We start from the raw sequence: 26,844 nt of genomic DNA, 5'->3' as shown, positions 1-26,844 counted from the left end.
GCTGTTAACAGTGGACTGCACAGGTCTGTTCATCTGCCTGACTCGCTGGTAGTGGCATGTTCCACCCTTGGTGCCCTGAGAAACTCATTTTGGGGGAAAATTAGCATCTTTTTAATGAGTTTTGTGGTGCCAGCCCAAGGTCTAGGAGTGCTGGTTGTTTTATGGACACTTTTTCTTTTCTCTCCCCTTCCCCACGTTCCACTTATGGATTTTCCCCGCAAAAACAGTGCAGGCAGGAGGCTGTGACTGAGCCTCCTCTTGTGTGTTGAGGATGGGAGCAAAGAAAATTCAATCAGACTTTCAAAGGAAAAAGAAAAGGCTTAACCCAAAGGGGCAGTGAACTTCTTGGTTACTTTATTGATGCTTTTCCTCAGTGTTTTTCTCTGCTGCAGCTCCTCTCGGCGTCATGGAGTCTCAGGTATAACAGGTTTTTTTCCCCAGCATGACTTGTTCTCCAGGCAAGCCTCAGACTACCAGGCTGGCCATGTGCCCTGCTCCTCTGGACTGCTGCACTCTGATATGCTTTCTGACCAAAGTCCTGCTGGGTTTTTTTGCCCTTTCAAGGGATTTTCCATTTCACATCTCTCCTGTGCTGGCCAGGAAACACCTGTGAGCTGCCAAAAGGCTGGGGTAGAGTTTGCTCCTGCAGTCCATTAAGTGTTTGGGACATACAAAACTCCCCATCATTGTATCTTGAGGTCAAATATCTATTTATTAGTCTGAACCTATATTTCTCTTTCTGCCGGTGCTCTATGAAACTTGACACACTTGAATCTCAGGAACAAGTATGACAGTGTCACAAGCCCATGACTGACAGTGATATAAAAATGAAACATGGACTTCGGTGAGGGGAACTCAATCCTTTGAGTTTCTTTTTTGAATGAAAAGTATAAATTATCCCCGTGAGGATAAAATGTCAAGTCTTTACAGGAGTAATCAATAGTGATGTGAGCAATGAACTAAATGTTCCCAGCAGCTGAGTTGCATTTTTATAAGATGGTTTTGCAAAAATCATAGAATAGATGGGAAAAGTGGGTCTATTTCTTGTTGAACATACTTATTAAACAAATTCTCCAAGGGAACAAGGTGGTACGACAGTCCTACCACATATTAATACCACATTTACTCAATTCAGCACTAAAGACCTGCTTTGTTCTTGATTAAGTTAAAATTAATAGGATGTGGCATTGCAACGACTATATTAATTAGCTCCTTGGAGTCCTGATCAAAAACAGGGGTCTGCTGAGCCAAATGCCACCCTACATCAAAGTGTTCTCAGCTGATCTGCTCTGCAGGTCTGGGTGAAGCTGGTAGGTTGGTAGACCACTTTTTTCAAGGTTAAAGGAGGAAGAAAAAGAAATGATTAATGGATGAGATTGCTCCTTCATCTGCTAGACACCTCACGAAGCCAGGGCAGTGGTGAGCATCCATCAGGCTGAGCCTGCAGGGGCAGGAGAGGACCCATCAGCGGGGCTGAGCTGCCCAGGATGAGAAGGCAACAGGTATATCCATTGCAGGCAGAAACCTGAGTACAGGACAGTGAGGGGCTGCTCCACTGGGGCTGACAACATGGCCACAAGCAACACCACTCAACCCAGGGCACGTCCTCCAGCTTAGCTGCCCCTCCAATGCCTCCCTGATTTATTGATACTGAATATGCTTTTAGCTCTGTGCATGGCTTCCCAGTTCAAAGGTATTCCCAGCTTTTTCACTAGCATTTTGCATGAGAGATGCTTTTTCTTCCCTTTCAGATGCTAAAGACTTTGTGAAAGTTTACAGTTTTTCCTTGCTATTTTTTTCCATTTCTATTAGGAGAGTCTCTTCTCTTTGATTTCTGTCTGCAACTGTCACTTGTCTTTAGTTCCTGAGAACTCAAAAGCTTCAAAGAAACATTACTGAACTTTTTCTCAGAAGAAAAAGTTCAGCAAAAAAGACCTTGTTCATTCTACTGTTTTTTTTTTCCTGGGACAGGAAAAGCCCCCATGGAACTGTGCCCAGCAGTGCAATCTGCTTTGAGAATTATTGAAGTGAAAAAGCCACAGGAGATGAGGAGCAAATCTCACATGCTGAAAACCACCTGCAGTTGACCAGCTCCTTCAGCCCTCCAGGTTCATCTTCTTTAAAGGTCAAAGATGAGAATTTCACTCTCTGTCAAGGTACAGCCCTGTCCCACAGCATCCTCTGTCCTGGTAGGAGCAGAGGTGGTGACAGGCTTCTGGTACCCCAGGGAGGGGGAAGGAGGATGGACCTCCACACACAGACGTATCAGGATGGCCCTTGAGCATAGGGATACAAATTTGTCTCACTACTATTTCCCTCCTACCCATGCAAAACTTAACAACTGGTAGTCTGAATGCAGGAAAATACTGGGAAAGACCCGTCAGCTCAGAAATTTGCTACCCTGTTAGAGTTACTACTTGTTTCCTCAATAACTCATCAGCTCAACTGATTTATCATAAACTTTTTTTTGTTTTAATCCCACACCTAAGAGACTTCGAAATTGGATAGAAGAGATGGTATCCATGGGAAGCAAGACACAGGGGTGATGTTATTGGAGCACAACAAGTTAGCTGGGCATTGGAAGCGTCTCCAGCTTCACATGGCCCGAGTGGCTTGTACTGAAGGGCAAAGAGCAACCAGACAGATTGGGAATGTAATAACCCAGCTTCATCTGCTTAATGCAAGGGAAAGGAGGGATGTCAGTGCTGGGGCTGATGGGTTTGGCATCTAAGCTCTCTGCTTTAGGGGTAGATGGTCACAATGTTCAGATTTCCCCCCTCACCAGCCCAGGACCCCCTCACGCTCCTCAGCCCCTCCAGACACCTTTGTTCACCCACCGTCCTGTGCCACTCAGAACGGGGCAATTCCACAGCAGGGAAAAGGCAATGGGGACACCACAGAAGCCTAAATTCCCCTCTGTCCCCCACCCAGGCACCCCCATGTCCCACAGAGGGATGCTGGCCACTGTCCACACCTCGGGCAGGATACAGAAGCGTTTCTAAACGTCAGGAAGAGAAAGTGCCATCTGTGAGTGTTGAGCAGATGCTGCACAGAGACGAAAGCCTGGTGAAAGCCTATAAGGGAAAGGAGGGGGGAAGTAGGGAGATGACAATTAAATAGCTATTTTAAATGATCTGGAAGAAGATTAAAGGCAGCTGCAGGTTTGGGCTTTTTCTTTTTTTCTGGGAAAAGCAACTACGAGATTACCTTCACCTCTTCTGCCTTTGCAAACTGCTGTTCAGAGGAAAACCTAAGAGCTAAATTGATCAGCCGCATTTCCCCGGTTCTTTTATTATCCCTCCAGCTGACAACTCGGGAAGGGGGAGGGAAAAGGAAATCAAGTGAATTAAAATCAATTGGGGGAAAAAAAGAGAAGAAATTATGTAAGAACTGGCAAAACACAGCAGGCCAAGTGGTTATGTAAAGCAATGAACACAAGAGCTTATTTAAATTAGATCTAGCTGCGAGACAGACCAGAGTGTAAACGGGCTGGGATTAGGCAGGCTGGGCTGTCGTGCATATGCTGAGTTAAAGCCCTGAGTTCCCTGAATAGTCCATGAAAAAAGGCAGCTTTTTAGGGATTCTCCTGCCACCATAGATGGGCATTGATGCTGGGGCAAGGGTTGGTCTCTCACCATCACTGTGGGGATGGATCCAGACACATTTACACACTAATATTTTCATTTTCTTGTCTACCTGAGGGTGTGGCAGCACCATGACCTGATGGGGTGCAGTCCTGCCACAAAGGTGCTGGTTTGTGGTGCTGTCAGAGGGATGAGTGCACCCAAGCCTGGATTTCTCTGGTGTAGAGAGTGATTTAGAACAGCACTGTTATTAAAATCCATAGTAGGAATTTGGCTGTGACTTAAGGAAAAGAAATCAATTCCTCTAGTCAATACCAGTATAAACACAGGATTCCTGAACAGAAGCCACTGACTAATCCTGGATAGGATTTGCCAGCAAACCTGGAGTGAATTCATCCATTTGGTTTTATGGGTTGCTATTTTTGTGTACTATGGAGAGATGTTTGTCATATTTATTTACCTGGCACCACAGATCTGACGGTGGGCAGAGCCCTGCCATCCACAGCACCAGAACAGTGAGCACATCACACCACCCCACCAAGATGCTCCTCACCAGAGGAAGGTGTAAGGGAGTGTCTACAGCAACATGAACGGAATTAATAACTTTGTAAGCCTCCCAGACTAATGGGAATTCAATAGATGACCTTGGAAAAGTGTGTAGAGAGCATGGTGATGGATGTCAAGAGGACAGGCTGCACCTTGTGTCTCCCAGCTCCAACACCTGGTTCTTCTTTCCCATTCCCTTCAGACCTGAGGCTCTTTTGCATCTTCCTTCGAAGGCATTACAAGAAGAAATGTAGGCAGGAATAAAGCAGAGGAGCCCCTTGGGCAAGCGGTTGTTTCATGTGCAGAGTTATTTATTGTACAAATCATCCAAACTATGAGCAGGCTTCATAAAACATAATAAACAAGGGAACTGGAGGGATGGATGAGCTGCAGCCACGCAGGGTGGGATGATGCAGAGCAGGACCTCAGTGGAACAGCAGCCTTTCCAAATGGCTGAGGAGGTCCAGAGCAGTTCCCCATGTGCTGCCCTAGCAAATGAGCAACGTGGAGCTGCTGGAGCTGTGGCAGTTTCTGGAGGCGCAGGGCCTGCTGCCATGTGTTTTAATAAATGGGTTCACACCAGCTGTCCGTGCAAATAAAACATTAGCATGTGTCAGACACTCTACCCAGGCACTTGCTGTAACTTAGGGGACATTTTTCAGCAGAGCCACTCAAGTGCAGGCTGTGCCATGACAGTGGGAAAACACCTCCCTCTCTCCCCTGTGAATTATGGCGTGCCAGAGAGCTGCCCACACCCAGGCTCCCCTCACATGTGCTCCCAGTCCTGGCTCAGATAAAATTCCAGGCTTTTAGGCTGAGGGGCTGCAGACTCCGTGTGTTGGGACTGATGGTGCACTAAGACTGTAGGTATTTCTTTCACCTTCCCCTCTTTTCCCAGGTCGACTATTTTTCCTCCAGAAAACAGGCACGAAGGTAAGAAAGTAAGAAGTGAAAAAGGAAAATCAAATTGCACAGCATCTGGCCATTAAAATTCAGACCTTGATGAAAATCAGGGTTGAGAGTGTACAATGTCAGTGGCACACAGGGCTGCACATGGTGGGACAGGACACTCAGCGGGCTCCTGTTTCAAGGGAGCTGGTCCCAGAACCAAACCCACAGGTACTGACCCACAAGTGAACAGGGGAAGCATCTCATCCTGCCTCAGAACTCTCTTATCTGTTGCTACCACAACGAGGAGCTTTTAAAACCTCTCCAGCTGAAATGGAGGAGGTTTTAAGTGCAACCATGAAAGCATGAATTTACTCATATGGCTTTAAGAGGTGTTTAATTTATGTGGAAAAAGAACCTAAAATTGGCTGCAGTGTGTTTCAGAGGATGTCTGCCAGCTAAAGCATTGACTAGACCGGAATAATGTGGCTATAATGGACTTACTGCTGTTACCAGATCTCATGTGGATGCCAATATCCAAACCAGACATCCCTGACTGACAGAAGCAACAGGCAAGCTTGGCAATGAAGAATATATAAACCAGATCCACAGGCTGATTTAAGCAGCAACAGGGACAGTGACAAACAAAACTGGGCAATAGTACTCTTCTAAAGAATTCCGTGTCGGGGCCACACAGAGAGTCTTGATGGCATGAGGAGAGATGTGCTCAGAGTACAGAGCATGGTGACACACAGTGTCACCCTGCAGATCATCTCACTTACTGTTTTTCCTGATTAGCAGTGTGTGCTGCCCTGAACAATTTGTAATTGGTAGAGGAATATCAGTAATTACTTCTTACAGTTGTTATGGAGCTTAAGTGGTGCAAGTTAATATGTGCAAGAATCAAATATGCCGAGTGTTGTTCGAATAATAATTTTTTTTTTCTTATTACAAGGAAACCTGGTTGTTCACTCAGTCTATTTTCACTCAGGAATGCCCATTAAAACTTAAATACTCAAAGCAAATACAGAGGAACTTTTTGAAAATCAGAAATGTTAAATTGCTACAAAAAAATAGGCCCTTCCAACTCAGAATATTCTGTGATTCTGTGAAATATTCATTGTGGGAAGCTTGTTCCAGTCCAGGGAGAAGCATTCTCCTACAATGATCCCAGTAGAACCAAAGCTCACAGTGGGCTCTGAGGATATAAATGGTTACAGTGGCCCTATTCTGGGACTGACTTTCAATCAGTCAACAAATAAAACCACTTGGAGAACTAATGGCTTCCAAAAAAAAAAAATTCCCAATTTACTTCAGACAGTTTGCCAAACAGGAAGAGGAGTGAAAACTGTAGAGTGATTTATTACAAATGATTTGCCAGCTCAAGCAAGTGCATCATTCGGAAAACGAATGCAAAGAGATGCTGTAAAGCAGCATGAACCCACCACGAAAGACCAGGGCTCCAGACTGCCAACCAGCAAGACATCTGCACGTCACTCTCCACATCACCACTGCCCTTTCAGTCACAGATCTTCCATCATTTGTCTTTTTTTATACCTCTGCACAGCTTACGACGTGAGAATGCCGGCTCACACGCTGTGCGATGGTTTCCATTAACGCACTTCAAACCTGACTTGCAGCTGCTTTGCTTATTCACTCTGGAGCCTTCGCCGGTCCAGGGCCCTGCATCACATTGTGTGCTGCTTCCCTGTGCTTGGGGGAATGGAGTGAAACCATTAAACAATCTTCCTATCTCGGCAAATCTACTTTTGCAGCCAGATCCCCCAAGGAAGAACAGGTTTGCACGGCCTGGGGTTTTGCTCCTTCTCGCTCCCCAGCAGCTGCCTCTTTACTTTTAAATTAATTCACTAGTTAAATAAACATATATATATATATCTGAGGAAAAGCCCACAGGTGAACTTCACATACTGTGCATTCATGTCTGCCTACTCCTTACTTGGCTAATGGGATAAGGTATAGCCTGAATTGCAAGACTGTCAAATACATTGAGAATTGTTTAAACTGTAATCTCCAAAGATATGGATAGGAAGTAATCCGCTGGTTTTAGCCCTACCATGGTAACAATGAGCATCAGTTTAATCCTAAGAGGAAGATGAGTGGAAATAATGCATTTCAGTCCCATTGTTCTCAAATCAGATGGCTCATATCTCCTCAGAGAGTGGAGAATTTGGGTTAAGTACACTGGGCTGCTGCTGACAAAACCTTCAAAGCATTTACAGGAGAAATGCAGCCCCACCACCTCAGATGAAAGTTAGGGACCACGACAAAATGCAGAAGGAATCCAGGGCTTCTGTGGGGGATAGATTCTGGTTTCCTGGAATAGTACAGAGGGAAACTGGGAGAGACATGTCTAAACATTCACTGGCTCTGGGCTTAAATCTAAATGCATGTACCCTCGCCTGCTTTTAGTGGGAGAAAACGTTCTGATTCCTTTCCCTTTAAGTTCCCTCTGACTCTAGGAACATCTCAACCACTCCAGGACACATGCAGCTTTAAATTCCAGCTGCCCGCTGATTAACCCCACCTGAAATTCATGTTCCAAATAAAAGATTGAGCAGCTATCACATGCGAGCCTGGCAGCAAAGGGACTATGGAGATTGGTGTCTTGCTCTCTCTGTCCCTCCTTCCGTGTCTCTTACATTTTTCAAGCCCAATGCTTCAGTAAACAAATGCCTCAACCTGTCAAAGCACTGGAGCACAGCAAGTGTTGATGCTGAAATCCGTTCCACGCATGGGCGTGTTGGATTTAGCAGTGTGTGGAGACCAGCAAAGCCTTGCTGAAGTCAGGAGGGGCTGCTAGTTAAACCAGCTATGGATTTCCCCAAAACAGCAAAAATAGCAGCCTCGGGCTTTGACGATGCAGTTCCTTTTCAGATGCCTGTGCTACACCCTGTGTCCAAAACTTTCTGAAATTAGGAGCTGTCACTACACTGAGGAAACTGGCTCTGGATCAACACAAGGAACTGGGGGAGAGATGGTTTTATTCCCCTGATCTTTCTGGTCTCTTTCCAGCAGAAGGGAAGGAGACGCAGAAGATGCAAAGAAAGGATGGAGATTTGGGTTTTTCTGGCGATGAACTGCCACCTTTGGGTGAACGTCCCTGGGGCGGCACGGCGGAGCGGAGCCGGACGCCCCGGGCTCAGGGGGGCACGGGAGGGTTGCACCGGCCCCGGGCAGGATTAATCGCGGAGCAGGATTTATGTCGGCGCAAGGTCTCAACCCGGCGCGGTGGGGCAGGAGGGGGTGCGGGGTGGGGCGCAACAGGAGGAGCCCAGACGTCCCCAAATCCCTCCTGCCCGCACCCTGGGCCGGTCCGTCCCGTCAGGGCTGCCCGGAACATCCCCATTCCTGAGCCAGTCCCCCGCTCCAGCCTCCCCCTCCTGCCCCGCCCGTCTCCGCAAAGTTTGGCCAACCCGGGAAGGAGGAGGCGGCTGCCCGGACCCTGCCGGCCCCTCACCTGGATGACCGTCTTCAGCGTGGAGGTGTCCACGATGGTGGTGCAGATGAGGGAGTCGGGATCCCGGTCCTTGGCGTAGATCTGCCCCATGGTGAAGATCATGGGGATGGCGAGGAGGAAGGAGGCGATCCAGATGCAGCTAATGAACTTCTTGGTGCGGCTGCGGGACATGATGCTCTTAGCTTTGAAGGGGTGGCAGATGGCCATGTAGCGCTCCATGCTGAGGCTGGCGATGTTGAGCGCCGTGGCATAGGTGCAGGCGTCCCGGAGGAAGTAGTAGCCCTTGCAAACGGCTCCCCCGAAAGCCCAGGGGTGATGGACCCAGATGAAGTTGTAGAGCTCGATGGGCATGCAGAGCAGGAAGATGAGGAGGTCGGAGAAGGCGAGGCTGGCCAGGTGGTAGTGCACGGTGCTCTGCAGGTTCTGCAGCGACTTCTTGCGCACCAGCGTGTACGCCGTGATGGAGTTGCCCACGGTGCCCACCAAGAAAAGAGCCAAGTAGATGACGGTCACCATCACTTTGGAGTAGATGTCGGTGTTGACGTCCAGATCCTCCTCGTCGGGCACTTTGGGGAGCAGGTCGGAGCGGTTGGAGGCGTTGGCATAGCCGCTGGGGTGCGGGTGCAGGGGCCCGGCGGGCACGGCCGGGGCCGTGGCGTTCGGGTGCATCCCCGGGGCCGGGCAGCACCGCCCGGACCGGCCGCACCGCCCGGACCCGCCGCTGCCCCCGGCGGGGAACTTGGCTCGTTTTAATGCGGCGGGAGGAGCCGCCGGTCCCGGGGCTGCCGCGCGTGTGCGTGTGCGAGACGCGTCCCCCGCCCTGCGAGCCGCCCACAGCCCCGGTTCCCTCCTCCCCGCCGCTCCCACGGCGTCCAGATGTGCCCTGGCAGCGCGGGAGCCGCCCCGCACACACGCACACCAACACAGACCCGCACACACGCGCACACCAACACAGACCCGCACACACACACCCGCACACCAACACAGACCCGCACACACACACACCAACACAGACCCGCACACACACCCGCACACCAACAAAGACCCGCACACACACCCGCACACCAACACAGACCCGCACACACACACACGCACACCAACACAGACCCGCACACACACACACCAACACAGACCCGCACACACACCCGCACACCAACAAAGACCCGCACACACACACGCACACCAACACAGACCCGCACACACACACACGCACACCCGCACACCCGCCCGCCCGCCCCGCACAGCCGCGCCGGCAGCCGCCGCCCCACCGGTGACCGCGCACCCCCTGCCCGCCCCGCCGCTGCCTCCCCCGGACCCGGGGGCTTTGCAACCTCAGCTGCGTCCCCAAAATGTGGCCCGTGGAGGGAGGGAGGGAGAGAAGGAGGGAGGGAGCAGGTCCCGGGCTGGGCTGCAGAGCTCCTCATCACTGGGACCCCCCCCCTCTTATCCATCCCTCACAAAGTCAGTCACAGAGGCACGGCTGAAAGCTGAGGGCTGGTAAGGGGCTGGTAGTGGGTCCAACTTCCCTGTTCCTCTCCCACAGGGAGAGGAGAGGCACCAGGGGTGCTCCAACACACTTGTACATCCATATGTCCCACTGGTCCCCAAATACCCACTCGCCTGCTGCTGCTGCTAGGAGAAATGCATTTAAAAGGGAAAGCCCACCTAAAAATACCTACCTGTGCCCTGACCTGCCCAGGACACCTTCAGTGCCATGGCACAGCAGTGACAGCTTTGCTTTGGTCCCTACCAGTGACTTTTCACTTTATCCCATATCCTCAGGTCTGGGGATGTGGAGTCCTCTCTGAGCTGCCTTGTTGCAGGGGCAGAGGCTGTGGGGGTGTCACGGTGATGCTGAAGGTGACAGGGGGATCCCCCACAGGGAAGGGCCCCCCAAGGCTGAACAGTCTGTGCTGGGGTTACCCTTTCAGCCACTCTGTAAAACTCCGGTGAGCTGTTTGTCCACTCAGTTGTCTTTATGATAAAATTTTCACAAATGCAGAGTATCAAGGAAAATCTCATTCAGGGCATCACTGGTTTATCCAAAGACAGCCATAACGTGTCCCATTCATCACTGAGTTTCCAACAGCCAGTGGGCTCTGTGTTCACCCAGACTCCTTACCTAGCTGATGCAAAAAGGTGCCTAATCCTTCAGTCAATCAAATCATCTCTTTTATACGAATACCAAACTTTCCACAGCCATCCACCAAGAGCCAATATTACCCCCAGCTTTGCTCCTCTTACATTCATCCAATAGGATCACCATGGAAGAATAACCAAAATCAGATTTATTTAGTCATCTTATTCATACAAATTTGGAGAGAAATATTTTCCAGCTCTCATCCCACACTAGTTTAGAAAATGACTAATAAGCTCTTAACACCAATGTTCCTTTCATTTGAGCTCTTCTGTTATGAAATTTCTATTAGTCTAGAGGAGTTTGTCAGAGTTGGTTTTCCCAGCTCCTCTCACCCATTGTTCCTGGCCCTTGGACAAGTTCTTGGGATGGATCAAGAGTACTTATCCTGAAGAAGAAAAGTGGAACATGAAGTTGGTGGGGTGTACTGATGTGTGAAGGGAGCTGCAGCTGGGATACAAGCCTTCTCCTGGCTGCCCACTGCCCCTATCCCTCAACTCCCGGTTTGGGGGGAGCTTATAGCCCCATGATCCAAGCACAAACCCACACTTCTGGACTAAGCACCTCTCTCACAGACACAGCCAGTGAGTTCCTTTGGGATCTTTGTCTGTAACCAAGATATATTGTCCCTTCTGGTGCTGTAACTTCATTTTGGCCTTGTGAAAAGCAATTGCTATCCCCACAAACAAGATACCCATCTGCTGGTCTAATTTTGCAGTGTGTATGTGCACGTTTATATCAATAACTGTCTGCAGAATGCTCTGGTTTGGATTTTGTTGCCTCATGTTTCTGCACACAGGCGATGTACAGGCACGGCTGCTAACAAGGAGAGCATTGACTCTCTGTTCTGCCCCAGCAGCTGTTCCTGAGTGCTCCACGTGCTGCCTCCTCCACCTTCCCTCCATGCCAAGTACTGGCAGGGAATATCAAGAGACATAGTTTAAAAATAATTCTAATTACACACTGAAATAGCAGGTACCCGGAAATAATGTGGTGTTGATTTACAATCAACATTTCAACAGGCTGGTGCAGTTTGTACCAGCCAAATCTCTCTTTTCCTAAAAGTGCATTGGTAGGGTACTACCCCAAAAATGGTTGGGTACTACCCCAAAAATGGTTGGGTACTACCCCAAAAATGGTTGGGTACCACCTCAAAAATTGGGCGAGACTACCTCAAAAAAGGTCTCAGCAGTGTATTTCTCTGAGCTAATTAATAAATTTAATAAATTCCGTTAATTCCTTGGCAAATCTGTCTCAGCCACATGTGAAGAATTCACACTCTCACAGGCAGACAGCTCTGTTCTGTTTCTCACAGACAGGGTGTTGAGCAAAGACCTCATCTCCTGGGATTCAGCCTTGCATTCCCCATGCAGGGATCAACCTCTCCACCTTTTCAGAAAGTTTTTTTTCCAGGCAGGTTCTACCTTCTGTCCTCACATCACTTTTACAGACCTGGACACCTACAGCTGGCCCATGCCTGAGCTCCTGCCAACCCTGGTCTCCAAGGAGGCAGAGGCTTAGCCTGCCAAAGGAAGGCACCCTAGACATCCACCCCCTTCCTGCCTCTCCATGTAGCACCTCTTCTCCCTCCCCACTGCTAGTGCTTGGCCTGGGGAATCTGTGAAGTCTCTTTCCACGTGTGGGATAACAAAAAGAACGGCAAAAGTATCTCTTCTCGCCTTCACTTCTGCTCCCTGCAAGGTTTTAATCCATATTCCCCTTCCAGCCAAAGCAGAGCTGGAGTTGAACCACTCTCCTCTTGTGCCCCAAAGCCTCCACCATAAATCCCTGCTGTTTGTTTCGGAACTCGCCGACCTTTAACTAATCTGGGCTCGTTTTAATATATTTTGTGTGTGTGTGCCTGTGGCTTAAAAAGGAAAAGAATCATGGAAACCGAGAGATGCCTGATCTCAAATGTTACAGCAAGGCATTTACTTAAAATCTTGCAGGAAAATGTCACCCAAAGACCTCATCTATTAAAACTGCCTGGACTTTGAGCTGAGGGTCCCACAGTGCCTGAGATGCAAGGCCCACAGGATGCCTCACTCCCTTTTATGTTGACCTAAGTGTTTTTCATCTTTGCTTTTTCCAGGTGCAGTTGGGAGTCACTAGGAATTTTTCATGTTAATCTTTTTCCTGTCTGATTTCATTGGGTGGGATTTTTCTGAAGGGCAAGGAAAGCAGCAGAGAGAAAGCTCTGCAAGAGGTTGCTGCTAAGAGACAGCACCAACCTTTTTCCCATCTAGCACCCTGCCCCAAATACCTGTTAGAGCAGATTCCTGGGTCAGGTAATGCTGGATTGATTCAAGCCTTTAAAATCAGCTCCCAGTGGACTCACTGCAGTCAGGGTCTCCCTAAAAGTCAGGAGCATCTAAGATGGGTTAGGAAGGTAAAATCCTGGGGTGTGTAGGGCTTTTTTGAATCATGCTGTGCTTGAACAGCAGGGAAGTAAGGGAGAAAGGAGTGACAGAAAAAGGGGCATCGATCAGCCTTGTTGATGACAATATTGACTGTATTATTAATTACAGGCATGGGAATGCATCCCTTCCTACCCTCAACTTATTGCAAAATAAAGTGTTATTAGTTTGGCTGAGCAATAAAAGATAGTTACTGCCTTTGGCTGAGCTGATTTCAGGAGAGTATTTTAAATCAAAACTGTTGATACATGGGATATTTATTACCTCTCATTTTCAAAGCAAAGGTACCTGCTGAGACTCCGCAGTGTGAGCATGTTGGCGTGTGGGACAGACCCCGAGCAAGGCAATGATCACACACCCCAGCACGTGTGTCCCTGGGCAACTTAAAAAAAAAAAAAAAGACAACCCAAAAACCAGAACACACCAGGATGTGTGTGGTGCTATTGGTAAGAGAATTACCCTGAAGTCTCTGGGAAGGGACAACTGGGAAATGAGGTGTCCAGGCACCTTCTACAGGTCATGTCTTCTGTGTGCTGCAGGAACAAATTCAGTCCTTTGACAAAACTCCTTAAAAGATGATAGATGTACTGGCTGACATACCCTGTAATATTGTCTCAGACATCAAAGACTGGTGCATTAACTGGACACACACAGGAGATATCAACAGCTTTATCTTAGAGATAAAGGAGTTTTGGGTCCCTCGAGTTGTTGCTGCAACAAGCCCAAATCTGATTCCTCGTGGCAATAAATGCATTTTATCTTCATATATGCAGTATAAGTGCTCAACACACTGACATTCATGCTCACACACTGTAGGTAGGATTTTCCTTTGGAAATCCTCTGTTTTATTCCAGGAACAAATATAAAGAGAAGGGACAGAGGAGTCCAAAGGGAGAGTTTGTGCTTGCTGTGGCTGGGACCTTCCCTCCTAGCCCCAAGCACAGCACATGCAGATGGGCTGTTACTCTATTCTATGGGATTTAATCTGCTTTTGCAGCCCTGGCAGCAGCTCTGTCAGCTGTGCTTCCAACAGCTCCGCGCAGCGGTGCCGGCTCAGAGCACAGCCCTCGCTGCCAGGAATACTCCAGCTCCAGCTCAGCTCCATCCCTTCTCCTCATACACCACACCAACATTTTTCAGGAAATCTCAGGAGTCACACGTTAACTTCATTTTGTCACCCCTCCTCCCGGTAATTTACACCACTTTCCAAATGTTCAATGTGCCTGGAAATTGTAAAATGCAAATGGAAAAGCAGCATAGCAAAAATCCCTGGCAGCCAAATGCTCTTTACTGTCTTTTACCAGTAACCTTCCCATAGGTTTGAAATGCTCCCAAATCCTTATTAAATGCCTTGGATTTCAGGAAACAGACAAAGAACTGAGCATGCTTTGTTCTCTTTCCTGGTGCAAGTCTTTTTATTAAATGCTGGAAATGCCATGGGCTGGTAGGGCTTTCTCCTTGGCTGTGTCACTGAAAACACAACATTTGTTCAGACACCCTTTTCCCTTGGTCCCTTACACCCAGAAAGTCCCTTTCCTTTTCCAGGGAGACCAGGCCTGCAGGATGCAGCAGGGACAGCACTAGAAATGTTCCCAGTGGAAATTTTCCTGGGACATCCTACACTGGCTCCGAGTCACTCTGTGCCACTTCAACATACTCAAAAACTTGGCACTTCATGTCTTCCAAAGCACACTGTGACCTGCTGCATATTATTTGTGCTCTGCAATCTGGCTCGTTCTTCCTGTTCTTCCCTTTAAGAGCCCATATCCTCCCATTTTTAGCAGCACTGACACCCTGAATTTACTTGAGCCTGGACTGTTCCTGAGTCCATGCTGGAATCCCTCTCCCTGCGCGATGCTAATGCTGTTCTGCGGCTTCTGAGAGTAATGAGAAGGTCTCTCCTGATTATCACCAGGAGGAAGAGCAAAAGGCTGCTGAGGCTCCTGAGCTCCATCCCTGCCCTGCAGCCACCTGGCCACAGCCTGACCTCAGCTCAGAGAAGTCCAGTTTCTGTCCCGCTGCTTCCTCACTAATGCTGCTGCAGGACCTGCTGCTCTGATGGTGAATGTGAGACTCAGAGGAAGGGTTTATTCACACTCCTGTGGCCAGGAAACTTTCAGGATCACTTGTCTGTGGGCTCACCTGGAGGCACTTGCTGAGCTGTCCCACTGACCCCAGCAGATCTGCAGAGGCACCAGCTCACAGCCCTGTGCCTACCCTAACATTCCCCAGCCAGATCTCACACCTCAGGCTTTGCCTTCCTCATCTTGGCCAGACTTACCTGGGTGGTTTCTCAGCTAGAGCATCTTGGCCCAGAGATGACAAAAATAGCTTGAACCCTCTTAGAGTGGTCAGAGAGTCCCTGGAGAGGGATTTTTCTTTCCTTCTTCACTTTCTTTTCCTTCCATAATGATTTGTGGCTCAGTGGTTGTTACAGCCAACCCAAAGGGAAGAGCTCCCTCGCTCAGGTAAGAGCCCAGCCCCAGGGGCTCTATAATGTAGAGCAGCCCTGGGACTGCTCAAAGTTAAACTGTAAGAAAACAAAGAAAGGAAACAGGAAATAAAGAAAAAAACTACAAAAAAATGGCCAGGGAGTTTCATTCATTTCAACCTACATTAGAGAAAGAGCTCATTCAGTGCCTGTCAGTGTGATACTGAGGCTTGATTGTAGCTGCATTCAGTACCTGAGAATTTTTCTTGGAAGTCTTATCAGAGCTGTTTGGATAACTGCAGGTACTGAAGAAATGTGGGGGGAAAAATAAGCTCAGCTTGTGTGAAATAAATCTTTGGTTCATTTAGTGGAAACATTCTCATAAATCATAAACTGTTCTGACTCCAAAGACAAATATTTCCAACTGTTTTGTTATTAAAAAATAAGTGATTTTTTTGCATCTTGCAGAAAAATGTCTGCTCTTGCAGCACCCTTTCCTTTTTGCTTCTAGAGACTTCCCCTTCTGCTTCTTGTCCTGTCTAAACTGTATCTTACCAAAACCTAATGTCAAAGCAAGGGGGTGATCCTGTGGTATCTTTGCTGGAATTGATAATTTGCTGCTCTAGCTGTGAGATGAGGGAAGGCTGTTCCGGGGGGGGGGGGCGGGCAAAGAAAATATTGTACAAGCTTTTTTTCAGGTTCTTCTAGAATACCTGCTAAAGAAGACAGTCCAACCCTCGTCTTGAAATAAAGAGTCTTTCAATGGTGCAAAGACCATTTAAACTACCAGCTGGCTTCCAGCTCAGACTTTGCAGTATCTAAAAAGTTTTCACAAGGAGCCTTCTCCAACCTGTGGTCTTGCACAGTCTAATACCACTGAAAAGCCACCGGGGGGGGGGGGTGGATTTGGCTCAATGCAGTGCACAGGCTTTCTTGGGAGGAAGGGAAATACATAAATGTATTTCATCCTAAAATATACTCCCTTATCAGCAATTAATTACTGTGTTTGTATTTCTCCAAACACATGGAAATATGGAGATTTCACACACGCTGGGAGAGATTTTAAAGGGCAGCATAGCAGGTAGGGTTATAACTGAGTGAATGTCGAGTGGGTGTTACAATGAGACACCCAACAGATGTGTACACGAGGTATATTCCAGCTCATGTATCTATGCAAGAATCATAGAATAGGTTGGGCTGGAAGGGATCTTAGAGATCATCTGGTACCAGTCCCCTGCCATGGGCAGGGACACTTTGCACTATCCCAGGTTGCTCAGAGCTCCATCCCACCTGGCCTTGAACACATTCACAGCTTCTCTGGGCAACCTGTGCCAGTACCTCACCACCCTCACAGTAAAGAATTTTTTCCTAATATTTCACCTAAACCTACCCTCTTTCAGTTTGAAGCCATTCCCCCTTGTTCTGTCACTACACGTGACAGTCTCCCTGTCTTTTTTTTCTTGTCATCTCCCTTCAAGTATTGGAAGGACACAATTAGGTCACCCCAAAGCCTTCTCTTTTCCAGGCTCAGGCTGCAGTTTTTCTCTTTTGTTTACAAAGCCCATGTACATACTTTGAAACCAAAACAAGTTCACTTTTAGTGCAGTACATGATCTTACAGCAAAACAGAAAAAGCTGCCCACCCAGCCTTGAATCCACGTCTGAATGCTGGAGGAAAAACTGTCTAGAGAATGATTTGGGTAGAAGGGTGCATTCATACAAGAAATTGCTAAACATCAGCAAAGCCACACTGGTGACAAGGATGTGAAATAGGTTAGAAAAATTAGATGGAGTCCTTCTTCCTCAGTAACAATCGTGCCATCAAGAAAATCATACTTCACCACATGGCAAGCAGAGGTAATAATGACAGTAACTGCCACAAAAGTAGCTGTGAGATGAACTGGCAGACAGCTGAACAGAGGTCAATTAACAAAAGATTTCTTTAAGTGACTTGATTCTCCAGAATTTGCTCTGATCCCTCAGCAAATTTTTCAGCCACAGGTCAGCTTGGCACAGATATTGTGTAAGGTGGAGGTGCAGAGAGAGGCTTAAAGCCTTTTCCTTTCCTGGAGCTATGCTGAACAAGATGAACAGGTTGACCTCAGTGCAAGGATAAATGTTCCTCTGCCAGGGAGGCACAAGGAGAAACAGACCTATGGAATTCAAGAATTAAAAGCCAAAAGTCAAGCTGAAGTCAGGGTGGCAGATCTACCCCCATTTTTTTTTTCACGAGTAATACTTGTAGAGGATAGAAGTCTAACGTTAATTTTCTGTCACCTCTACAGTTTAATTTGCATAGCAAGGCAAACACTTGGAACTGTTTTTCTAGTAGTTGGGGCATACAATAATATGTGGCATATCCCAAAATGGGCGGGTTTGACCACAAATATCAAGAAGTATTTTTAAATACTCTTAGAAGTTCTTCATCTTTTGTATCCAAATAGCTTGAGGGGTGTCCCAATTGGGTGTCTCACTAGAGGAACAGAGGAACTTGAGATACCTCAGTGGTGGATCATAGCGGGGAGAATAACAAACTAACAGCATTGATGAGCCTCTGAAACCACTGGCAAATGAGATGAGCAAGCAGCAAGTTCTAAATTTATCTTTGTGAGGATGCATTAGGAAGATTTGTAGTTCCCACCTGCTTGTATCTGTATCTTAATGGAGATCTTCACTTTCCAGAAGCCCCTCCAAGGAGCTTAGAAATATGCCCCTGCCCCCTACAAGAGTCTCTGCTTTCCTTGATAAGAATGCAAACACGTTTTATTACCAATCTTATACACCAGATAGAAAAACAAATCAATAATTTTCTGTATAAAGAGGTCTGCTTGGAAAAGGGCAGACTTGTGAGAAATAAAATACATCTCCTGTTACAATATGAGGAGATCACATTATCTGTTCATCTTTTATTGGAATAAAAGGGCATGTGTAGGTATTGAGTTAGCTGCGTGACATGTCACAAGGCTGAGCTCTGAGTAGTATAAAAAGAAACATTTTGATCAAATGCAAGCTTACTTAGAGATGTAAAAGGAATTGTGCTAAGGAGCAATTTTGTAAATTCAAGCAAAATTGGTTTAGAACAGATTTTGGCGGCAGATAGAGACAGCAAATATGCAAATCCCACCCTCACCAACCAACCAACCCAATCCAACCACAGGGTAGTCACAGCTGACCCCTTCCCTCCTGCAGCCCAGGATGAGAACTGACCCAGGGCATTCAGCTCATAACTCTGCTTCAGCAATGACAGCTCACAGCTCTAGCTCAGCTGGCTCCAGCCTCAAAGAATGGAAGAAGAAAAGATCTGATGATAGGGAGCTCAAGCGAGTACTTTTGCTCAAGGGATGAATCCTAATCCTGTTTGGCTTCTGAATTTAATCACAAAGGATCTGGGAGAAAGCGATGCTCCTAATCCAGGAGAGGTGCAATAGTCTCATGTTCATTTCCTGACAGGTTGAGTTTCTTCTTATAGTGCCAAAAGTCAGCAAGAGAAGTTGAAGGAATATTTCTCTATAGATTCTTAGTTTGCCTAATTGCAGACTTCCTCACAAGAGCGGTGCCCACAGAGGACTCAGAAGATGTGAAGCTATTTTTACTCTTCATTTAATTCTTCTCAGCCATTAGCAACTGAGAAGTTGTGATTAGTGCTGCAAGTTCTCCTGTAAAACAGTTATCCAGTGAATCACTCTTCACTGACAGGGCTCTGCCCACCTTCCCACCTGCCTCACCATGTGATAGCCTACTATTATAACTCCTCCAGGAACCATTTATTTCATGGAGACAATTATTTTCTTCCTCTCCTACCTGGTAGGGAGCTGCTCTGCTCAGCTTCATGGCAAACAGCAGCTGCTGCTGGAGATGACCCTTCCAGACAGGGTATCCTCATGTGGGGCTTCAACTGCCAGAGAGCCATAGGAGCCGATAAAGCTGTATACAAATAAATGTACCCACAAATTCCTGGGAATCAACTGTCCAAGACATGCAGGGGGATCTGAAGTGGTGGTTCTGGGCTATGAATTTTTCCCCACAAGCAGAAGTGCCCTTGTCTTAATCATCTCCAGCTGGATCAGGGGGGCATTCCCCCGAAAATAAGGACTTCCCACCAGTGTCTGGTGAATAAAGCACTCCTGTCCTCTGTCCTCTGCCCAAATCAATGCACAACAATGCAAAATCAAAGCACAGCAACCTGCAATGTCTCACCCATGTTGTCTCACCAGCAGGAGGAAGCTGGAGCAGATCCAGACCTGCTGCAACACCTTGTCCTGCTGTCCCAGGGGATGGGCTGGCCTGAGCTCAGCAGGAGCACTGTTGTACAGAAACACTGGTATTGATCATGGTCAGATTGTGCTCGAGAGGAGCTTCAAACTACAACAATAATCATCATCATTCTTGTTGCTTTATTTGATCACACAGATAGAGCCCAAAATGTGCTGATAATAACAGGAACCCCCTGTAGGAATCTTTGATTTTCTCTTCATGAAATCACAAGCTTTGCTGTTGTTTCTGAAAAATATTAGATGGAACTCATTACAAGGCAAATTAAATTTGAATGTTGTCAGAGAGAGGATGAAGACACAGCCTCATTGAGCTCCTTGTCTTCCCTGTATCTGGGATCAGTGGCAGGGCTCCATATTTGATTCCCTCCTGCCTTCCTGACTGCCCAGACCCACTCCAGAAATCAGGAATTTCTGATTTTTGCCACATCCCAGCTGCCTGGGAGCTAACCAACAGACTGGGTTTAGATATCACCACCACCGTGTTTTAATCTTTCCATTAAGATTGGATTTGATGATCTTGGAGGCCTTTTCCAACCTTAATGTTTCTATGCCACCACCTAAATCAAAATAAGTGGAGAAATAGCAGGGCCAAAATCCATTCCCTTCCTCTAAGTCAGTGTACTTGTATCTTACCATCTTAAGCTAATTATTACAGCTTGTGTTTATGTGGGACTTTTTGCCAACCTATAAAATAGCAGCCAATCCTCATGCTTGGTTTTGATGTTGAGCAAACACCTCAAACAAACCTCCCTTGAAATTGTCTGGTTCCTGCAGCCCAGGGCATCGTGGCAGTGAGATTTGTTCCTGTATGGCTTAAATGACACCACTGATTTTATGATGGCTTTTCCATGGCTCCAACAGCAACTCCCATTTTAGAGTGTAATTTCTACCGTGGCACAGATGAGCGAAATTAAATTTGTGTGATGATATGCAGAGAAATACTCTTGCTTTGGAATAAAGCAAGGAAAGATCTAGTGGCAGAGGTTGCAATAAACCTGCAGGAAACCTGCTATTACTGCTCGGAGTGTCAGGCTCAGCACCTGCAGTGCAATAAGGCATAACATGATGGATGAGATTCATAATATATGTAGATACTATACATAACATGGTTTGGCCAGCATATGTGAATTTGGCTCCATGAGCACAGCAGTAGACTTTCCTTCCCTTCCCTTCCCCATTTTTGCCTGCTGAAGATCTTCTTTCACAGAAAGAAGACATAAATCCCTACGTTTATAATAAATTCTAAGCGTGGGGTGAGAGGATGTTAAATGTTTAAATTAAACACGGCAACTTCTGCTATTCAGACAGAAACCCACTCCCTTGAGATGCTTTTTCGTGGGTGTTTTTAATGGGACCAGCTTTGTAGCAGCCAAAATCAACGCTGAGGCTGCTACGACATGACCACGGGGATGAAGTTGGAGTGTGTTGGCTTGTGGGTTTTGTTGTGGGATCTCAGTTCAGCCTGTGGTGAGGTGACTTGTATCAACACCCAGAAACTCCAGGGCAGCTTCTTAGTTAGGGATTAAAATTTTCTGAAGTACTTTGCTATAATTACCTGCTTCTTTTTAAATTAAATGCTCGAATAATTTTAGAAGCTGACTTGAACAAGAAAGTGCTTCAGCTTTAACTATAATTTGCTAGGAAACAGGTTAAAAAAAGGAAGAGCTCAAGCAAGAACAACTAGCATGAGTATAAAGAGGTTTGGGAAAGAGGAATTAAGTGTGAATATGTGCCACCAATAACTTACATTTATGTTACTGTGGCAGAAAGGAGAACCCTGAAAATAAATCCACCAACAAATTGGGATAAATATTAAACTAGCATTTATGTTCACTTTCACTTCAACAGTACAAATACTTAAATACATTAAAAAAGATTTAGATTTTCTAGATACTCAAGGGTTTTGTAGGCACTGCCAAATCTGGTTGAAGTGGGTGAAGTCTGAATACTATGTATACATATACAGCTTAGTAAACCTTGTGTCCAGCCTAAAAGGTGGAGTCTTGGGGCTGTCCTGTGCAAGGCCAGGAGTTGGACTCAATGACCCCCACGGATATTCTGTGATTCCATGGTTTGTGCTCTGATTTCAGTGGCTCAAGTCTGCCCTGGGCTGTGGTGGCAGTGCTGTCACCCAGCCTGGAGACCTGGTCTTTCCTGAACACTTGTCCTGTGCAGAGGGTGTGCAGATCAGCTAAACCCAGCGCAGGGCAGCAAGGACTGCTTGGACCCCATGGGCTGCTTCTCATTTAAAAATTAGATGAATTTAACCCATACAGGATTTTGCAGCATAAAAGGGGTCCTGGGGTGGCTGTGAGGTGCTGGGTACTTGGGAAGACTCAGCACAGGGACATTCTCTAATGTCCACTGAGGGTTTGTCCACTGATTCTAGAGATGGGAAGATGTGACAACATCAGAATTGAACAGGATGTTGGTTGACCATGGTTGGTGATACTATTTAATTTTCAGACTTGCAAAAGTGGTTACAAACTTGAAACTTCGTTTGACTCATGACTAAAAGGAACATATGATCACTACAACATTTGGACCAAAGTATCAGTAAAAAAGAAAAGCAGCATATGAGACAACATATGGTAAATATGTATTTAGAAGCACAGAAAGTAGACAAACTCATCTGGGTCAAGATTTAATCAGATAATGTTTGGTTTAGACTCAGCACTAATGCTGCTTTGGAAGCATATTACATTTGGAATCAGTATTTAAAACTCTGTTAAAGGCAAATGAAAATAAAAACTAAGGGAAAAAAAAGAAAGAGTGGCAACAAAATTATAACTTGGCATGGCAAATTTATATTTCTCTGGCAACCAGAAGATCAAGTGTAATTAATCTGTACCCACCCGATTTCTCCATATGTCTAGCAAAAGAGGCTAGCCTGGGTATGTAATGCAATTAATAACTCATTTCTTTTTGGTTTCTTTGCCTTTATTTATTAGGTACTAAATTCCAAGTAGATCTACAAACATAATCTTAGACTTTGAAGAAGCTCCTGAAGCTGGAATCCCTTCATGTTTTAATGAAGGTCCTTGTGGTTCAAGAGGTCCTGCAGGTTTTTAGGTATAACATTTTCCCCCAAAGCCAACGAATCACAAAGCACAGATATGCAAAACACAGTGCCCACATTCAGATACCTCTTACTCATGTGAAGACAATAGAGTAACACCATTGTCTGCAGAGTGTTACTGCCAAATATCTGTAGCTTCAAGCCATGAATAACACAAGATGTGTGGGAAGACACATGAGCACGCATGAGACTCATGGTACATAGAACTGCTTCTGCATCCTGATGGATGGAGTGGTCCAGCTTTTCTCCACCACTTCTTTCCCCCCAGACTGTTGCATCACGGACGGCCCACCATGGAATCCTTTGTACCAACTCAAGTCCAGCCAGCAGCAGAGCCTCTCACACCTGCTTTTCATCACCTTGAAACAGTGTATGTTTTGTGACTTTTCATTGTTTTTCCATTTGAATATTCACAAAATATATCCCTAAATATTCACAAAATCTTTCTTCCATTTGGTATAGGGTTCCTTACCCAGTTTGCACTAACAGGTATGAATTCATTCATTTGGTGAGAACTCAAGTCAGAACACAGTAAAGATCAGGGGAGAGGGAAGGGACTGCATAATAGTTAAGGTCCAGGACAAACGATTTCTGAGCAGACATGTTTTTCTTTGAGGGTCACCTTTAAGTTAGGATCGGGCATTTGATGTGGCCTGTGATTTTCCTACATATTTATGACTCTACACACGAGAAAAGTTGTCAGTTTGTACCCTTAGAAATGGAATGAGAACAGTTTGACGTTTACTCCCCTTTTAACAAAGGCACCAGGTGGCTGGCAGAGACGCTGTATTACTTCATTAGCAGCAAGCAGAGCAGAAGGCTGGCTGTGAACAAGCAGCGGAGCTCTCGCTGAAGGAAGCCAAGCAGATGAAGCTGCGGGATGGAGCCCCTCCAAGTGCTGATAGGAGAAAGGAAGATGGGCCAAGCCGGTGAGAAAACCCTGGCACCTCTTCCAGGCACTCACAGAGCCCTTAAACACTCCTTGCTTACATCTGTGAAACCATCTCCTGTCAGGACACATGCTTTGCCTCAGCCTCGATGTTATCCTTCTGAACAAAGGCTGCTGTCCACAGGACAGTGACTGCAGCAATCCCCCCCGGGAGCCATAAGCCATCAAAACATATGGCTCTGCTCCTCCACATCTGCTCCAACACGGCAGCATCAGTTCTCACACAAGATGCTCAGCAAAGACGGAGATGTGCTGTAGCAGTTCACAGACACCTATGGCTTTGGAGGGAATAATTCCACTCTCCTGGTTTTTGGATCATCTCTCCTAATTCCATCAGATTATGGCATTAGTGAGGGTAGGAGAGGCAATAGGCTAATGCATCAGTCTATGAGGCCTGGGAGGTTTTACTACCCTCCTTTTCCTTGTTTCACAGAGATGCAACATGATGTGGATATTGAGAACCAACTCTGAGATTGTGCAAGTAGCTTTTCCTGAGTCCTGGAATTAGTTACCATGTCCCTACATTTTAAAAAAATACTTGAAAATAACAGAATCCTGGGGGACTTGGAAATTCTGTTATCAAGATTACCAACAGGTATTAAAAAGTATATGGCTTTGCTGTCTGCCCAGAACATCAGGCAAATGATAAAAGGAATGTCTCCAACTTTAACTGAAGGGGACTTGGATAAAGGATCACAAAGTGTTCTGACAGGGCATGCTACCTCTCAGGGTGCTGGGAATAGCCACAAGCCAGTGATGGCAATTACTAGAACCTTTTCCTTCCCTTCTTGGTGTGGATTCAGGTGAGTCCTGGCAGCACTGGTGACCTCTTCCATTGGCATTAATAGCACTGGAAGTTTGAACACAGTTCTCAGGGCCTCCCTTTTGCTGAACACAAGACAAGCTTTTCCCAAGCAATTCCAACCCCTGTGAGCTCCAGGGGAAATCCAGAAGCTGAGTTTATTCCATGATTTCTCCTAGATTTGCTTGAGCAAGGATTGCAGTAGGAAAGGTCTGGCTGCAAAGCCCCTTTTTGGGCAGGTTGGGTTGTTTCCCTGCCTGCAGACCCCTCAGTGTTCTCTGCCCCCAGCTTAACAGAGAGCTTCTGCTTATCCCCCTGCCCATTCATCTGCTGTGCTCACCCTTCAGAGCTGGCATTGCAGACAGGGTAATCCTCTTTGGTGCCTTTAACTTTAATTAAAAGGTCGCCTTCCAAAAGCAACTGAGAGCAGCCCAGTGGTCCTTCCTGCTGTTCTCGCAAACCAAATTAGTCATCAAGTCACAACTTGGAAATTCAGCACCTCTCAGTCACGGTGGTAATTAATCACCATTTCACTTTAAAGGACTCTCTGTTCACCCATGGCAGCTGAAGAGGGAAAAAAGGAAAAACCTAAAGAACTGCGGATGGTGATCTTAATGCAAAGCTATTGTCAAGTCAATGAAGCCTTGAGAACAGGCTAACAGACTTGAGACACAGAAGATGGAAAAAGAGGAAAGATACATCTTCTTCATGGCAGTCAGGTTCTGCTGCCAGTTTGAGCTGGCATAATGAAAAGAAAGAAGGACTGTGAATATTCTTGCATTATAATTCATTCTCACATTATAACTCGTGTAATGGTGGTTTTGAGCAGGTTACTTTGCAAGTCACTCTCTTTTTAAGTGTTCAAGGACCAGGTGAGCTGGCTTTGAATGTGAACTCGGTGTAGTCCATACATCCTTCATCAAAAGGTCTCCATCACTCTTCTCCTGCCCATGAGCCACCAGCCACAAGGTCTCATCCACCAGGTCCTGTCCGGAGGCACAGCAGGTCAGCAAGGACCCTTTCTGGCTGCAGTGGGGGAATGATGGAGAGGAGCAATGCCTAAGGCCTCTCCTTAGCAGGAACAAAACAGGAAGAGCAGGAGTGCTAACACATATGGCAAAATGAGTAGCTAAAGCCACAGGGACCATTTCCTAATGCCTCTGGAAATGTGTAGCTGCTCACTAGTTTTCCCTCACTGCTATTTCACAATGTTGGCTGATTAAATTTTGCTGCCTGGTATTGAGTCTAAATAATAATGAATAACTTATGAGGTGCTCTTCTAATGAAGCACACTCTGTTCCTGAGTTTCACTCAGTGCAAAGCAGTGGAATTATTGCTCACCAGACCCAGGGGAGTCAGCCAGGTCTGCCTATTTTCAATAAATCTGGATACCAGTCAGTGAGTGTCTGTGGCTGCCACTCCAGTGCCATCCACAGCTGGCTCGGGCTGTGGGTTGGGACCCCAACCTTTGCTCCCACATCTCTGGGCTTCATGACCAGCTCAGGAGTTCAGGTGACCAGTGAAATACCCAGAGAGAATACAAAACCAAAATCCCACTGGTCAGCCTGGAGGCATTCAGCCTGTCCCACCAGCTATTTCTTCTTATCTAACTCCTGTTAGATTTTTGTTTTTTGCTGAAGGCAAGTCTCCACCAGAATGAAGTGCTGGGCAAAACAATTTGAAATATTTTGAGTCCTACAGCAGGTTTTAGCTTTCACAGCCCCCATGGCAGCAACTCTGCCTCAAAATGGTTCAAAAATGTCCATTGGCTTTACTTTGTTGGGGCAGCAGGAACTCCAGCAACCCTTGCTCTGCTCACACCCCAGGCAGGGGTGATGTTTAAACCAATTTTCTTCAATACAAACCAAGTAGCCGGTTCACAAAGGCAGCTCCGAATTCCTCAGACTGAAATGCACTTAAGCAGCTTTTGTGCAGCTTCAGCTCTGATGCTCCACGATCAGACAGGTAATGCAAAGTGCCTGTCTCTCCTCCAGACTGGGAGGCAGTGATTTCTCAGCTGAAGTGCTGTGTGTGCATCTGATATGCATGAAGAGCTGTTTAAGTACCAGTTGCCAGAGCCTGCCAAACAAGAAATAGATTTGCCTTCTACACTCAAGTGAATTTTTATTTTTGTCAATCTTGCCTCTCTTCTAACATGTCCCCCTGTGAAACGTGTTGAACTGAGATAACCAGGCATAATGCATCCGCAGGGATTTGCAGTGGCAGGAAAACAATCTTGATATTCACAATGAAAAATGT

At 46.5% G+C, this 26,844-nt stretch overlaps 1 protein-coding gene across 1 annotated transcript in view; it reads right to left on the bottom strand.

The window, feature by feature from the left end:
• Window positions 1–9,223, bottom strand: part of NTSR1 (neurotensin receptor 1) — a 56,282-nt gene extending 47,059 nt beyond the window's left edge. Inside the window, exon 1 of the mRNA XM_051803142.1 lies at window positions 8,497–9,223. Within this exon, the coding sequence (XP_051659102.1) occupies window positions 8,497–9,165 (669 nt within the window). The 5' untranslated portion in view covers window positions 9,166–9,223. The remainder of the gene's footprint in view (window positions 1–8,496) is intronic.
• Window positions 9,224–26,844: the final 17,621 nt, after the last annotated feature.

The sequence above is a fragment of the Manacus candei genome, unplaced genomic scaffold (genome assembly GCF_025592945.1).
Source record: "Manacus candei isolate 608988 ecotype Guabito, Panama unplaced genomic scaffold, ASM2559294v1 h1tg000057l, whole genome shotgun sequence".
Classification (NCBI taxonomy): domain Eukaryota; kingdom Metazoa; phylum Chordata; class Aves; order Passeriformes; family Pipridae; genus Manacus; species Manacus candei.
Note: the sequence above shows the minus strand (reverse complement) of the source record. Positions and strands in the feature narration are given on the sequence as shown.